This window comes from Maniola jurtina, chromosome 10, assembly GCF_905333055.1.
Source record: "Maniola jurtina chromosome 10, ilManJurt1.1, whole genome shotgun sequence".
Taxonomy (NCBI): domain Eukaryota; kingdom Metazoa; phylum Arthropoda; class Insecta; order Lepidoptera; family Nymphalidae; genus Maniola; species Maniola jurtina.
Window position 1 is genome coordinate 11914631 of NC_060038.1, and position 16561 is coordinate 11931191.

Consider the following 16561-nt stretch of genomic DNA (forward strand, 5'->3'; position numbering starts at 1 on the left):
TCAATCAAAATGATTTGGACCACTTAATGAGAGATCTTAGATTGTCTAAAAAGCATCAGAATATGTGGCTTCTCGGCTCAAAGGAACAAATCTGATAACATGTGTTACGGTATATTGTTCTCACTACTCTCAAAACATTCAGCAGCTGATGTTGCACTTCCAGCGACTTGGGTGCAACATGGGCATTGAGTTTTTCTCTATTATACAGAAAGGGCTCTATTATACATTCTAAAACAGGTTTTATTTATTATTATTATGTAAAATAGTTTTTGATTTATCGCGCAAAATGTAGAAAAAAATATACAATAAGTCAAAAACTGTGAAAATCTGACAATTTTTTTTGAATTCCAAGCCGAAAATATATTTAAGAATTTATTTATTAATAGGAATCGAGAGTTTATGCACTAGATAGAGTTCGTTCATTCACTGAAATTCCCAGTTCATTTACTGGCAATTTATCCTTTTGTTAAATAAAATAAGTTATAATAATTAATACCACGCATTTTATTTGATTTTTTGATATTTAAACAGATTTTTTGATATTTAATTTACAGACACACAAAATATAAAAATTATATATAGAACGATTCTCATATACCTTAATTTTAGGTCAATGTCAGGGTAGTCCTTATTTGTTCATTTACTGGATCGTTTACCCTCCTACGTCAAAATACTAAAAGTCCGCGTAAATTTCGCAGATTGAAATGTCTGCTTGATTAATTGTCAATAGAGGGTCATGACATGTCAAAATTGCTAGTTTGAAGGTGAAATCGTCTATGTCATTCGCATTGGTTTTCCTCTTAAGGAAATTGTGAATTTGAAATAAAATTATAGTTTTTTATACTTAACTAAATAAATATAATTTTTATTCTAAGCTATATTTAGTTATTAAGTGTATATAGTGATTATTGACCTATTTATTTATTTTTCGTTAAACAAGAATGCCGACAATATCAGTAAAACGTGATGCTCTCTTTGCTGCTCTAGGAAAAATATACAGTAAGAAAAACTAAAATAAATATGTATTTACTTAGTTCTTGCAACAGTTTATCATTTGTATTTTATTGTATACAATAAACACCGATATTACAGTTATTACGGTGATATAAATTAATCTTTGATTTTAGCTGATGAAGAATTTCAAGATTTATGTTTTGAATTTGGGCTGGAGCTGGATGAAGTTGTAAGTATATTAAATTATAATAGCAAATTAAGCAATAGTAAATTAATCAAGCAAATAGATCAATAATGCTACTCAGCTGAATGTAGGAAATGTATGGCAAATATAATTTACTTCTAAATGAAGTGCAGGTTCTTAGGTCCCTGAATCCTGTTGATTCAGGGTTTAGCAAATAATGGTTAATAATAATTAGTAAAAAATAATAGTTCAAATTCTGCTTTACTGAAAACTGATGTGCTTATACTTTTTCAGACCACAGAAAAGCAGATGCTGATCAAGGAACAAGGGGACCAGGCTGGCACAGGAGTCTCTGAAGAGATATTATATCGAATAGATATCCCTGCTAACAGATATGACCTGCTCTGCTTGGAGGGGCTCGTCAATGGCATACTAGTTTTCCAGGGCAAGTCAGTGGCTTAGACTTTTGTTTTAATATGCTAAGAATACAAACTATGGGCATCAATTCTGTTCTTTCTCTAGACTAAATTTAGAGTATCTGCATCTTTTTCTTTTTAATTGCTAAAAATGATAAAAATAGTTTTTGAAAATTTGTGGGAACTCTTCTGGATAAAAAGTAGCCTATATCCATCTCTGAGCTGCAAGCTATCTCTGTACCAAATAGTGAGGTCTGTGACTTTATCTAGATTCTAGATGGATTTAGGTTTTATCAAATCACAGGAAACTCCATGATTTTTTAGGATAAAAAGATAGCTTGTATCCCAGAGACAGCTACAACAAGTAGCTATCTCTGGGATACAAGCTATCTTTATCTTTACAAAATTTTATGAAAATTGGTCATACAAATGGATATGAATAGGTAAATAGACACCACACCACACAAACACAGATAGGAAGAGAGACATACTTTTACAATGTATAAAACAATTAAACTCATATTGTTTCAGAAAAGAACCACCCGCATATAGACTTGCAAAATATGAAGACATCTATTCTCTACATTTAACTCCTGCAACTGCTCAAATAAGACCATATGCAGTAGCGGCCATTCTTAAAGGAGTCTCTTTCACTAAGGAAAGCTACAACAGTTTCATTGACTTGCAGGTAAATCCCAAAATATAATACACAGTGAAATTTGCCTAAAAATGCCTATTTTTCCAAAGCAAACAAGTGTAGTCAATAGAATTGCTTATGGCGATTCACTTATCCATGGACATAAAGCCCCTGAAATTTCACCATAATATTTAGAAACAGATAGCTTTCTGCCATATACTGAGACATGGCTGGCTCATGGGTTTCCTCTCAGAATGTGAAGGGTATGGCCCTTATAGAGAATAGAGAGTATAGTATATAATAAATAGAGAGGCCATTTTCAGCTTACAAAATAATATTAAGTGACAAACGTCACAGTTCACTCTATAAAATCTAAAAAAATATTTAGTTGTATAAATATATGTGTTGTGAAAATAAGCGTTATAAATTATAAATAGCTATAATACTTCTAATTTAAATAGTATTTTGTGATTGCATATTTCTACCATGGTTAGTGCATATTTTGGCATTTTGATAGTGCATATATTCCGATGTCTAGTTATCACCATCTAAATTTATATTCCAGGACAAATTGCACCAGAACATCTGTAGAAAGAGAAGCCTAGTAGCCATCGGCACTCACGACTTGGACACCATCCATGGACCCTTTGTATATGATGCCTTGCCTCCAAATGAGATTAAATTCAGAGCTCTCAATCAAACTAAGGAAATGACAGCTCCTGAACTCATGGAACTATTTTCTGTAAGTTGATTAATCATCATCATCATTACCATCACCAGCCTACAGTAGTATGACAGCCTGCAGTAGTATACAGTAGTAGTAGTATGATGGTAATGATGGATTCTCAGTAGAGAATGGGTCCTTCCTCAGTATGAAGTAAGTAGGGTTTGTTATTTTATTTATTCTTCGATTTATATTCGTAAAAGCGCTTACAAAAATCAGATCAGTATAATATTACAATACAATGATAAAATAGTTCCACAAAATATGTTGTAGGATCTAGATAATACTAGTGATTATCGATTAAAATGGCATAAAAGGCTATTAAGGTTAAGTTCCACCACGCTGGTCAGTTGCGTCATGACGCAACGCATGACGTCAGACGTCTTAGCAGACGTCATGCATCACATGCACTTCATCGCCGAGAATATTATGAAGAACTTTCAGACATGCAGGGTTCCTCACTATGTTTTATTCCTTCGTTAAAGCAAGTGGCATTTAATTGTGTAAAATGTACATAGATCTGTCAATTTAGTTTAGATATTATTACAACAGATTAAGCCACATTGTAGTCTATTTGTTCCTTGTGTTTAACCAAAGTTAGAAGACATCTAATTGCCCAAATAATTTTAGACACATGCCCAGTTAAAGCAGTACCTAGGCATCATCAGAGACAGCCCAGTGTACCCTGTGATCAAGGACAAGAAGGGCGTAGTACTGTCCATGCCACCGATCATCAATGGCGATCATTCCAAAATCACTCTGGATACGAAGAATGTGTTCATTGAGTGTACGGCTACGGATCTCACTAAGGTAATTTGAAATTCATCATGAACTACTGAGCAAGGGTCATAATATATGACACTGGCAACTGTGGATTGGCAGAATTTACACATCCTTGAGAACATTATGGAGAACTAGCTGACGCCCGCGACTTCGTCCGCGTGGATTTAGGTTTTTCGAAATCCCGTGGGAACTCTTTGGTTTTCCGGGATAAAAAGCCTATGTTACACACACACATACACACACACACACACACACACACACACACACACACACACACACACACACACACACACACACACACACACACACACACACACACACACACACACACACACACACACATACAGGCATGTGGATTTCCTAGTGACATTTTTCTTTGCTTTTAATGCAAGTGACATTTTATTGTTTAAAACCGCACAAAACTCTGAATAGTTAGGGGTGCGTGTCTGGGATCGAAGCCCCAACCTCACAAACAGGACACGAACATAACCACTAAGCTATCACATTACAATTTGAAATTATTCTAAGATAATTTCTATGAATTGTCCAGATAAGTCCATGAGTGCCAACTACCACAAATAAGTTTTTTTTTTAAATTATCTAATATTGAATGTTTTACAAGTCTGCTTTTGACACAACAAAAAACCACTAAGGTTTACTATTGTTGCGTATCATTCCGTCCATTAATCAATATATGGTATTCAGTGAGGGAATGAGTCCAAGGGTGCAGGTGCTGGACATCCAACATTCCTTAGCTTTCAATGCCCTGTATGTTCATTAGGGTTAGCTAATATGACCAATTCGCCTAAGATGTCCAAATAAGATAGCCAAAAGATTAGAACCTATAGTATATTTACATTGTTAAAGATTGTCAATTTTTTCAGGCTATAATAGTGCTAGACACAATAGTATGCATGTTTTCCGAGTACTGCTCCAGCAAGTATGAAGTGCAGCAATGCAAGGTGTTTGGTCCGGACGGCACGTACGAACTGTACCCCCAGCTGCGGTACCGGGATGAACTGATCAACGTTGATAAGGCTAACAACTATATTGGTATCAGGTATGTTGGTCAAGTGAAAATGGTATCAATTCCGTTGTATTATTGCTCTATTTAAATCCTAACAGATGTGGTTTTGCACCACCTTCTAATTTTACTCACAGCTTCTTTATGTTACCAAAATAATTCTGACCTATGTGAGTGAAGTCAACACGACCTTCTCCATGTAAAACAAAAATCTACTAAACTGAAAGGTTTTAATGTAATGCATTATAGTATACTATCTAATTTTATACAGAGTTTCTAGTGAAAAGTTTTAACCTGTCAATTTATTTATTTTACTAAAAAACTAGCGACTCAGCCCAGCTTCGCGTAGGCGCAAGTTAATAATGAACTAAATTTCCGATCTTTCCAAAAATGTTCTTATTATCTTGTTTGTTTCAGGGAAAATGGCAACAACTTAGCCGCATTGCTATCTCGCATGTGTCTGACGACAACACACGAGGATTCCACACTGCGCGTGCACGTGCCGCCCACCCGCCACGACGTCATACACGCCTGCGATCTGTACGAAGACATCGCTATTGCGTATGGGTGAGTTAGTTTGTCAGTCCCTTAGATAATCCCCATTATCCAACTAGTCAGGGTCTTCCAACGCTGCACTTTCTGGTGTGACCTAGCACCTTCGGACCCCCAACATCTATCGATTTTCTAACCAATAACAGTTGCCAATTCAGCTTCGCAACCCGAGGAGAACCAGGAACAACCACCATATAGTTACTCTGGTTCTCCTATGGATCTTCTCTTTTCTGATTGGATCACTCCAAGCTATAGCACTATAGCTCTCTCCATGCGTGCTGAGTGACTGAGCTTTCTTATGAGGCCCATATTAAGAAACCATGTCTGGGATCCATATTATGTCATCACTGGCAACACACACTGTTTGGAGACTTTGGTCTTCAAGCACATTTGTAATCTTTAAAAAAAATGAAGCCGGAAAGTCCTTGAGTGGAGACCGCGTATAAGCAAGCGTAGTGTGGGACGCCCTCCAGCGTGATGGACTGACGACATAAAGCGGCTGGCGACAAGTGGCTGGATGTGGAAGGCTGAGGGCTGGGTGTGGTAGCGCTCTTTAGGAAAGACCTATGTCCAACTGTGGACATCCACAGGCTGATGATGATGATGATAAAAAAATGAAATTCGCAGATACAATCGCATAGAGCGCCGCCCATGCGAGGTGGTGACGACTGGCGGGCAGGTTCCTCTCAACAAGGTCACAGAACAGCTGAGGCAAGAGTGCGCGCACGCAGGGTTCACCGAAGCTCTTACCTTCACGCTTGTGAGTCATATTTTACCCGACTACGGCAAACCCGAAAGGAAGGGTTATGATTTTAGCAGTCTATGTATGTATGTATGTAATATGTATGTATGTTTGTATCCAGATTCTGTGTGTTCCACCGTAGCACCTAAACTACTGGGCCGATTTTGATAAATGAGGTGTCAATCGATTCGTTGTAAAGGCCCGGGTGACATAGGCTATATTTTATACGAAAAAAATTGGCCAGACGGATGTTACATCAAAAAAAGTGAGGGTCTTAAAAAAATTTTAATTGCTATTGTGTCGAGTGAGATGTCCAACGAAAGAGGAGAAAATTCTGAGTTCATAAATATAAATATAGTTATTATTAAAATATACCAAGCGACAGAAACCACTTTTTATTAGAATTATTATTTCTCATACAGCGCCACCTATTGGCCATTCACGAGACCTCGGTTAGTCGTCGCATCATAGACTTATTAAAACGGAAAAGTTTCAAATAAAAAAAAGTTGAAAAAACTATAACCCGACTACGGAAAAAATGAGACAACTTGAACCTGACTTGGTACAAGTAAAATAAACTAAAAAGAAAGAAACAAGATAGGTGCTTAGTGCTATCATCGTCTTCATCGTCTTGAGTAAGATTCAATATAAATGCCGTGGTCGTGCGTTGTCGACAGCAAAAAGAAAATATTCTAATTTGGTAGATAAATTAAATCATTGGGAATGCCGTCAATCAAGGATAAGAAATACGTTGTCGACAACGCACGACCACGGCATTTATATTGAATCTTACGCAAGACGATGAAGACGATGATAGCACTAAGTACCTATCTTGTTTCTTTCTTTTTAGTTTATTTTACTTGTACCAAGTCGGGTTCAAGTTGTCTCATTTTTTCCGTAGTCGGGTTATAGTTTTTTCAACTTTTTTTTATTGGATTATCCAGATCTGAGCAAAGACTTGTAGACGAGTAACATGCCGCCATGTTTTGAAGCATGCTCGTAGGTGTCATTTTACCCAAAGGTGGGGGCCACATTGGGTCAGTATTTATGTAAAATGTAAAAATTTAGGGTTCCATACCTCAAAAGGAAAACAGGAACCCTTATACTTATAGGATCATTTTGTTGTCTGTCTGTTCGTCTCTCGTGGCTGTCAAGAAAACCTATAGGGTACTTCCCGTTAACCTAGAATCATGATATTTGGCAAGGAAGAAATCCAAAAACTGTGAATTTGTGGTTATATCACAAAACAAGTGTAAATTAAAAATTTTCAACACCCCCGACAAACATCCGACAAATCATTTTCAAATAAATGATTATGTATATCTAGGCAACGTCCATCTTGACAGCTTGACATTTGTCAATTGACACTTGAATATTATGAACCTAAGGGTTATCTAACCTTCTTTTCTACAAGAAAACTAAAAAATAGCTGATAACTTTTAAACGGCTGAACCAATTTTTTTGGATTATAGCTAAGAACACTCTCGATCAAGCCACCTTTCAAACAAAAAAAAGTAAATTAAAATCGGTTCATTCGTTTAGGCGCTACGATGCCACAGACAGATACACAGATACACAGATACACAGACACACAGATACACAGATACACACGTCAAACTTATAACACCCCTCTTTTTGGGTCGGGGGTTAAAAAAGATTAAAATATATGAATTGAATGGGTGATTGATAAAAAGATTAAATATCTTGTACGGATGGTACGGAATCCTTCGTGTGCAAGTTCGACTCGCACTTGACCGGTTTTTTAATTGATAAATATTTTTATTTTTAAGCACATTTTCAATGCAGAGAAATTAAAATCAAATAAAAATCTATTCCTCTCCTAGTGTTCCCGTGAAGACATCGCATCCAAACTTGGTGTTAAAATCGAGGCTGTTCCGGCGGTGCACATCTCCAACCCCAAGACCCTGGAATTCCAGGTGGTGCGAACCCTCCTCCTACCTGGTCTGCTGAAGACCCTCTCCGCTAACAAGAAAATGCCCTTGCCATTGAAACTGTTTGAAATTAGCGATGTCGTGCTCAAGGATGATAAAGCAGGTAAGAACTTCCGTAGCTGAAGGGTGTCAACGGGAGCTTACTACTAAGCTTCCGCTGTCCATCCGTGTGTCTGTCAGCGGGCTGTATCTCATGAAACGTAATAGGTAGAGAGCCGAAATTTTCACAGAATGTTTATTTCTGTTGCCTATTTACATGACAACAAATAGTACAAATTTCAAAATGGCCGCCATGAAAATCTGACTCGCACTTGACTGATTTTTTTGGAGAAACTTCGAGCTAACTCTACTGAGGTTTTATTCATTTTACCACGAAGGTAGAGATGGGAAGGGCATTCTGAACTAATGGTAGATTCATTAGAAGATTAAATAAAAATTAAAAATACTTATTCCAGAGACCGGAGCACGCAACGAGCGTAGACTGTGCGCGGTATACTGCGGCAAAGCAGCTGGCTTCCAGTTTGTTCATGGACTTCTAGACCGCGTGATGGCCTTGCTGAGACAGCCCTGGGACAAGCAGACTGGATACTACTTGAGGCAGTGCGATGGTGAGGACTTTTTACGTACTATTTTATCAACAGGAGTGAATTTATTGAAATAAGTTACATATGCGGCAGCCAGAAGGAAAAACATTCGAAATTCAATTCGAAAATGTTTTCAAAAAACATTCGGAATTCAATTAGAAAACATAGTTTCGTTTGTGATTAGTTGGTGACTCAAAATGGTTAGCGTCGACTGAGATTTTTGTCTCCATCATTTGTATGGAATTACGTAACAGAGAGAGCGCTATACTAATTTCTTTCCGCCGATAGAGTATAGTCTTTATCATGAATTTGCAAACGAAAGAACAGAAAAGCATCAGATAGGTTAAAATTTATCATGATCGACCCATCGCCGGCCCACTACTGAGCACAGGTCTCCTCTCAGAATGAGAAGGGTTTAGGGCTTTAGGCCGTAGTCTGCCACGCTGGCCCAGTGCGGATTGGCAGACTGCACACACCTTTGAGAACATTATGGAGAACTCTTAGGCGTGCAGGAATCTTTACGATGTTTTCCTTCACCGATAAAGCAAGTGATATTTAATTGATTAAAACGCACATGACTCCGAAAAGTTTATTAGTCATTTTTAATCACGACTAACATACCCTTTCTCCTCCATCTAAGCGTTAAGCTTGTGCTAGGAGTAGGTACGACAATAGTGCAATGGGTGGGGTTTGAACCGCCGACCTTTCGGATTTCAGTCCGCTCCTATACCTTTTGAACTATTGAGGCTTAGTTAGAGGTGCGTGTCCAGGATCGAATCCCCGACCTCACGAAAAGAAGGCCTTAAAACTTATAAAGGCTCATTTCCAGATCCAGGCTACTTCCCCGGAAGATGCGCAGAGGTGGTGCTCCGCGGGCAGGCGATAGGCAAGGTGGGGGTCGTTCACCCGGACGCGCTGGCGGCCTTCGATCTAACCAACCCCTGCTCCGCCGTCGAGATCAATATTGAACCTCTTTTGTAGATTCTGTGAGATGAATGCATCTTTTGTTGGTATCAATAAATAAACTGGTCTTTGTAAAACTGACTTCTATTTACCCAACTGCGGCAAAGCCTAAAACGAGGCTTATGTTCTATATCCGCTCGTAACTACTCAACGGCTCAACCGATTTTGATAAACGATGCGTCATTAGATACATAAAATTCTTTAAAAAATCGAAATTAGGGTTCGAATCAAAAAATACCACAAATAAGACCAATACAAATAATATAATAATTGTTAGGTATTAGGTACTTACTTTTGGTAGTTACGCTCGAAATTGTTCCTGTAAACCTAAGCAAAAAATGGATATTGCCGACAGTAGCTGATTTGGTACAGTAATAAAATGATGTCAGTAGATTAATGTATCGAGGTTACTGTGATTTAGGTCATTATTTATTTGCTTGGATATTGACTTTGGCATCCAACGGCCTAATATTTCTGAATAACTTCAAAAATGTATTAACCGTCAAGTACATACCTATTTAGGTATTTTTTTTATTTAGATACAAGTAAGCCTTTGACTGCAATCTCACCTGGTGGTAAGTGATGATTCTGTCTAAGATGGAAGGGGGATAACCTGGAAGGGGTATGGCAGTTTTCATTAAACCTATTAACTCCTTTGGTTTCTACACGGCATATTACCGGAACGCTAAATCGCTTTGCGGCACAGCTTTGCCGGTAGGGTGGTAACTAGCCACGGCCGAAGCCTCCCACTAGACCAGACCAAAAATTTAGAAATCATAAAATTCCAAATCCCTACCGAAAATCCCGGGATCTCCCACTAATAAGAACATTGCGCCAGGGAAGCCGTCAAAAAGGTATAGGAGGTATTACTTCATTTAGATATATCAGTAATTTTACTAAAAGTAAATTAATAGAATACGAATCTTGGTAGTGTTATTTTTAAATCTATACTAATAAATAAAATTGGAGTGTCTGTCTGTAATTTCGAAATAACTACCTCATATTAAGCTCATATGGTTATTTGAACGATACCATAACTGAATCACACGTTTTTAAAATTTTTGTCTGTCTGTCTGTCTGTCTGTCTGTTTGAAAAGGCTAATCTTTGGAACGGCTGAACCGATTTTGACGGGACTTTCACAGGCAAGTAGAGGATTGACCAGGGCGTAAAATAGGCTACTTTTTTAACCGACTTTTAAAAAGGGAGTTGTGTTTTTCTACCTATGTACACCGAAATCTCCGAGATTTCTGAACCGATTTGCGTCATTTCTTTTTTAATCGATAGAGGAACTTTGCGACATTGTTTCATAAAAAATTTGGAGTCCAACTCCTCAATCCTGATGCTGCAGGGGATCTGACCAATCCACGCGGGCGAAGCTGCGGGCATCAGCTAGTCTTCAATATTCAAGCACTTAATTAGAAATGAAATTAAAAAAATAATCCAAATAATTACAATTTAATGTGTGTATGGTAAAATAATAGCACAAACAATAGAACTATAAAATACTTGTTTTATACACACACCTTTATAAGTAGACACTAAATTTTTAGTTTACAACTTGTCAAGTGAAATTAATCTTACATTACGTTTTACGATAAGACAGGAGCACACTCACAACGCGACGCGAGTTTAAATCCAACCTGTATGCTTAGTATGGGATTTGACATCTCGGCAATGTTGATAGAATTCGAGTATCTAAACGTAATAAAGTCAGAGTAAAATGGACCTAATAACCCTTTATTTAAAGCCGCATATTCAGCACTGCTCATTTTAATTGCACAAAGCTTCCTCTGGAGGTGCTAGCGGGTAGATATATGGATGAACTCGAGCTTTCAAATAAGTTGCTGTCGGAAAGCGTCGCGTGTTATGAGTATGATTCCGCCTTTAGAATTACAAACTATTCCAAAATACTATTAATTTTCGAGAATACAAATAAATTAAAATTCTGAGGTCAACTCATACAACGAATAGAATACAAAGTAGGTACCTTAAGTTTTCCGGGACCAATGTTTGGCCGCCATCATATATTCGAAGAGCTGGTGGGAAATATTGAGAGGTACTTGTTAAAAGCTATATTTATACTGTATCTACTTCCCTCACCAAAATTTAATTCGGGAACACTTGCCAGCCAGTCTTAATTATATTCATGATGTTATGGATTTTAATTTTAAATCTACCTACCACTTGGCAGTTGGCAGTATTGCTACAGGCATGTCTCACAAGACCAGACCAGACCAAATTAAGAAATTATAAATTTCCAAATTGTCCCTGCAGTGAATCGAACCTGGAACCTCCCAGTTACAATATCAACATTCACCACTGGGCTAAGTTAGGCAGTCAAACCTCAGCCTTATTTTAGTGATGCTCGTATTTGCCAATTACTATAGATACTAAAACCAAGAAGTTTCATAATTATGATAGTACCTTCATCTCTATATCAATTTAAAATGTGGCTAATTAGCTAAAATTACAGAATTATATGTATTGTAAGCATTCTGAAAGTGTTACAAATTGTAACACTTTCAGAATGTTCCCCTCGGAAAAAGATTATATATCGCATTATATTTAGATCTGTCAGTTTACAGATTGTGTCCAATAGAATTAACCACGTTAAATGCTTGGTTATATACTTATATAGCATAACTCGACTTTATAAAGTACCTCCTCAAAATCTTTCACCAGGTCTTAGACTAAATAAAATTAGCATAAATAACACTAAGCAATTATATTTATCATACTGAGCGTAATAATTCGAGTGGGTTTACATTAACAATTTTTAATACAAGTTTGTCCTAAAATGAGCATGAACATTTTCGATTCAATGATTTTTCACTATACAATAATATTTTTAAAAGTTAAGACTCACACACATTGGTACAAGCCGCACCGCATAGCAAATTTGCCTATTACATTTTCTATAACTAAAGTGATGCAAAATTATGGAGCAGTCTGCAGCAGTGTGCGATGAGCTCAATACTTCAGGACTTTTATTAATCTTATACCAAAATATTCATCTTATTCGGTAGGTATCTAATCATCTAAAACTTAATTTTATCCAACATAATGGTACTGATTCTGAGCACAACTAAATTTTAGAGTATTTGCATCCTTTTCTTACTAATATTATGTGAAAAGGACAGAAACAGTTTGACAGTTTTAAATTTAATTTGAGCTGTCGAACCCATGAGTTTAGCGGCCAGTCGCGAACATATTTTTTAAATTTGTAGCGTAGCGCACGCAGAATCCTTTTGTAAAATTCATGTTCCGTCCTTTTTTAGCAATATCAAAAAGAAAAAGATGCAGATGCCCACTCTAAATTTAGTTTAGAGAAAGACAACAGAATCAGCGCCAATGTATCAACTTTTTATATACTTAGGTAGGTATCTAGATTCTAGAAGCCAATAAATAATATTTTATCCTTTTTAAGGCACATGAGTTATAATTGACTACAAAACATCACAGTAACAATATTAAAGCCAAAATATTAGTATAATTCTAGTATAAAATATAAAAATGTATAAATAGCACTGTGTCCATATATTCAGCTCATTACCCAAGACATTTCTATGCCAATTTTCGTCAAAACCGTTTCAGGTGAAAAGGTAAGTAACAGATAAACACACTTTCCCATTTAGACGAATGTGTTTGAGTTTGGTGTCAAAAGAAACATGTAAAATTGCCGTATGATGCATCAAGGCGGCTATTTGACCAGACTGTCATTTAACCACTGATGTGTGTCTAGCCTAACAGTGTAGTGTGCCAATTTCAAAATGCATACTGTAAAAGAAAATATATCTAATACAAATTCTATCAAATTAATGTTAAATACTAGAATTATACATGTCAGCTTTTTTTACTGTGAGATAAATAATTAATTATTATTATTATTCACAGATATACATAATTTTAGAAGTAGTACTATATAATACTATAAGTATTTAGAATACTAAAGTGTCTAAATCACACTGTTTTAACAACCAATGCTTTAGTGAAGGTGCTTCCCCAATTTTCTTATGGGACAGCTTTGGGCACCATGCCCTTTTCAAATTATTGAAATATTTTATATTTACTTTTATTTCATTTTTTATAATTTGAGAAGGACATACTTTTTTCTTAATGTAGAATGGGAACATTGTTTAATATTTTCATTTATATAAATTTTTATACCACAAGCATGCACTTACTGTAAATGTAAACTATAACATAGTTTATCTAGTATCTTAGATTACCACTAGTATAAAATATAATTATTATGCAAAAATATTGCACATCCTAGAACCCATGCTATCTGGTCATGTGTTTTCTTTACTTTCCTCAATACACAATTTAAAAACATAGTACATATAATAATTTTATGTATTGTGGTTCACTTTCCATTATACTCAATCGATTATTATGTATCAATGTAAGTTGCGTCTAAAATGTATAAAATTATAACTTTTATAAAATTCAGTAAAAGTAACAATTTAATTATTTTATTGTATTGTTTCAGTGTGGACGGATACCTAAGCTGCTTTTATAATAATATATAAAACCTATTCAACATGGTACAATTCATTTGGCAATTTACTCAAGTTGCCAATCAAATCATCTCATGTGGAGAGCAGTTGGCAATAAATCTACCAACTAATTCACTCACACACAAATTACATGCAATTTGATTGCAGGGCTTGTCAAATGATTCAGTGTGGAATAGGCATAATTTACAACCATTTCAATCAAGTAGTAACTCTATTTTATTATACATTCTTTCCAATTCTGCCCTCTTGAAATCTCCGGCTACTATAAATGGGCATAAATAGAAGGACAGCTCTTTCAAATTAGGGGCACTAGTTTTGATGACCTTAGCTACTTGCATGGTGACATGGAGACATCTAGAGAGACTGAGGTATGTTAGATGTTGGAATAAGTTCTTTGAGAAGTATGCCAATAAGGCATTCGTTGAGAAATAACCGTGGCGTAATTTCAACGATCTCAAACTTTTTAGCCTGTATAAATGCAACAGACTAGAGTCAAAGAGAGTTTTGCATGTCATAATGTGTAAAACTTGCAGGGCCTTACATTTGGATATTAAAGATATAATATCATCATTTAGTATGTCCCCATAAATGTGCAAGGCTCTTAAAGTTGTCTGCTTTGTTAGAAGGAGGGACTCCAGGAAGTCGGCGGGTATATTCTTCATTTTTTCCATATTGATACTCACTAGATTAACACATTGTAGCATGCTGTACAAACTGCTGTGAGTCAATGCAAAGTTGGACAAAATCAGAGTTTCCAAATACTTCAGCTTCTCAAATGGTAAGTGATACACAAAATTTCCATTAGCGTTTTCAGCAGTTTGTGCTATCAATGAGTTGCGAAAGCTCAGGAATTTCAAGTTGGGCCAGTGGCCCAAGTCGTCAAAGATACAACTATCAACCAGGGATATACTTATTTCTAGATGGGTTAGATTAGGACAGTAGCTTATTAGAGAAGCTCTGACTTGAGAATACAACTTGAAATACTGTAGTTTTACTTTCTTTAAATATTTAGCCACAAAGGGCACAACGCTGTCACTTACTCTCACATAATTCTTCATGCATACAATGAGGCGTGTGTTCTCCCAAATGCAAGGCGTCAGGCAGAGCTGCTGCCATCTCACGCATACCTGAGCCACGGCCAGGACCGATTCAAAATCAATCATAGAAAAGATGTAGATAAGTAATTCATTTGGCAGATCATTGATAGTGAGGGAGTGAGAGCCCGGCTGCACTCCTGTCATCTCGAGGTGCACCATTTTCACTCACAGTGCCCCACCTCTCCGTAGTCCTGGAAATATAATTTTTATTTCTAGATATATCACCAGATATTTTTAAATTTACACCTAACATAAATAAAGCTCCTAAACGACTCGAAAGCTGTATACGACTATGCTATGCAATAAAAGATGGAAACAGTCAAAGAAATAAACCTTGAATTGATGTAGCAATAACATAAACAAAAATCAAATATGTCTGTGTGAACTCCTCTCGGGTAGCAAGTTTTAGGTGGCCAACATACCTCGAAATTACCTTGCTTCCTATTCGAGAATATTTTACTGTTTGCTTTAATAAAATCATAATTTATGTAAACTCTGTTTGTAACGATATTCACAATTTGGAGGGATCCTTTAGGAAGTTAATTTCTTCGTGCGTGGTTATATTATTCATTGTAAATAGAGGAACAATTCATTTAATACAGTTTTTAAAAAGAAATATTAAAAATAACTTTCATCTTGACTTGATACTATTTTTGTATGACGTTCATGGTAAATGGTAACAAAGTTGACGTTTGTGACATTGACATTTAGCTCATTTTTGATAGCTGACAAGACAGCTTCGTTTAGTAATTGCTTCTCATATTTAGAAAAAAAAATTGAAAAAGAAATAAAATTAAAAAATAATTAGTTAGTCTCCATTTTTGCAAATTGAAAAACTCATGCTATTTCAAACTCACACCACCACTGCCTTTAACCGGTTAGTAGGTAGGTATTGTCACAGTTTTACAGATCGTAAAACTGTGGTATTGTTTTCCTTAAACATATAAATACATATAATAATAAAATAGTTAGTACTTATAGCACGAACATGTCACGAACTTCTTCAATAATGATCATTGATCACAGACTGGCAGGATTTTGTAGCATCTCCAGCCGGCAGCTTCACAGATGTAGCTCTATATTGTAAAGCACAGATTAGGAAGCCAGTATTATAGTAGGTAGGTACAGTTACTGTATACACTAGGTCTTAGTTACGTAGCTACCTAGCTATTGAACACTATGAGTGTAGCGCATGTAGCGCGTGTAGTTAAAAACGGTTTAAACTAGAGGTCGTCTCGCTCGCCAATCTTGCTTGTGTGTATGTTTTTTCATAACTACCGTATTTGTGCAAAGAGTAGAATAATTAGGATTTAAGGTAATTTAGGATAACTATGCCTAAAATAAAAATCGTCAAATAATTTCTAATAAAAATTTTATTACCTAGGAACACATAATTTTCAATGTTTTATTTTTAAAGTCAGTTATAAA

The 16561-nt window shown here is 36.1% G+C and overlaps 2 protein-coding genes across 3 annotated transcripts; one reads left to right on the top strand and one right to left on the bottom strand.

Moving 5' to 3' along the window:
- Positions 1 to 806: 806 nt before the first annotated feature.
- Positions 807 to 9600, top strand: LOC123868949 (phenylalanine--tRNA ligase beta subunit). Its single transcript, XM_045911661.1, has 12 exons — positions 807 to 999; positions 1128 to 1183; positions 1433 to 1587; positions 2086 to 2242; positions 2757 to 2933; positions 3546 to 3725; positions 4583 to 4758; positions 5140 to 5289; positions 5902 to 6034; positions 7861 to 8071; positions 8424 to 8576; positions 9382 to 9600. The coding sequence occupies exons 1-12, from the start codon at positions 942 to 944 to the stop codon at positions 9531 to 9533; spliced, it is 1758 nt and encodes a 585-aa protein (XP_045767617.1). The 5' UTR covers positions 807 to 941; the 3' UTR covers positions 9534 to 9600.
- Positions 9601 to 10951: 1351 nt separating this feature from the next.
- Positions 10952 to 15812, bottom strand: LOC123868954 (F-box/LRR-repeat protein fbxl-1-like). 2 transcript variants are annotated; one of them, XM_045911672.1, is made up of 2 exons: positions 15567 to 15812; positions 10952 to 15324 (listed from the first exon to the last, which is right to left on the bottom strand). In XM_045911672.1, exon 2 carries the CDS (start codon positions 15290 to 15292, stop codon positions 14231 to 14233), a length of 1062 nt encoding a protein of 353 aa, XP_045767628.1. In that variant the 5' UTR covers positions 15293 to 15324; positions 15567 to 15812; the 3' UTR covers positions 10952 to 14230. The 2 variants fall into 2 exon arrangements, with proteins under 2 accessions (XP_045767628.1, XP_045767627.1); XM_045911671.1 differs by having other exon boundaries at positions 15556 to 15812.
- Between the last annotated feature and the right edge of the window lie 749 nt (positions 15813 to 16561).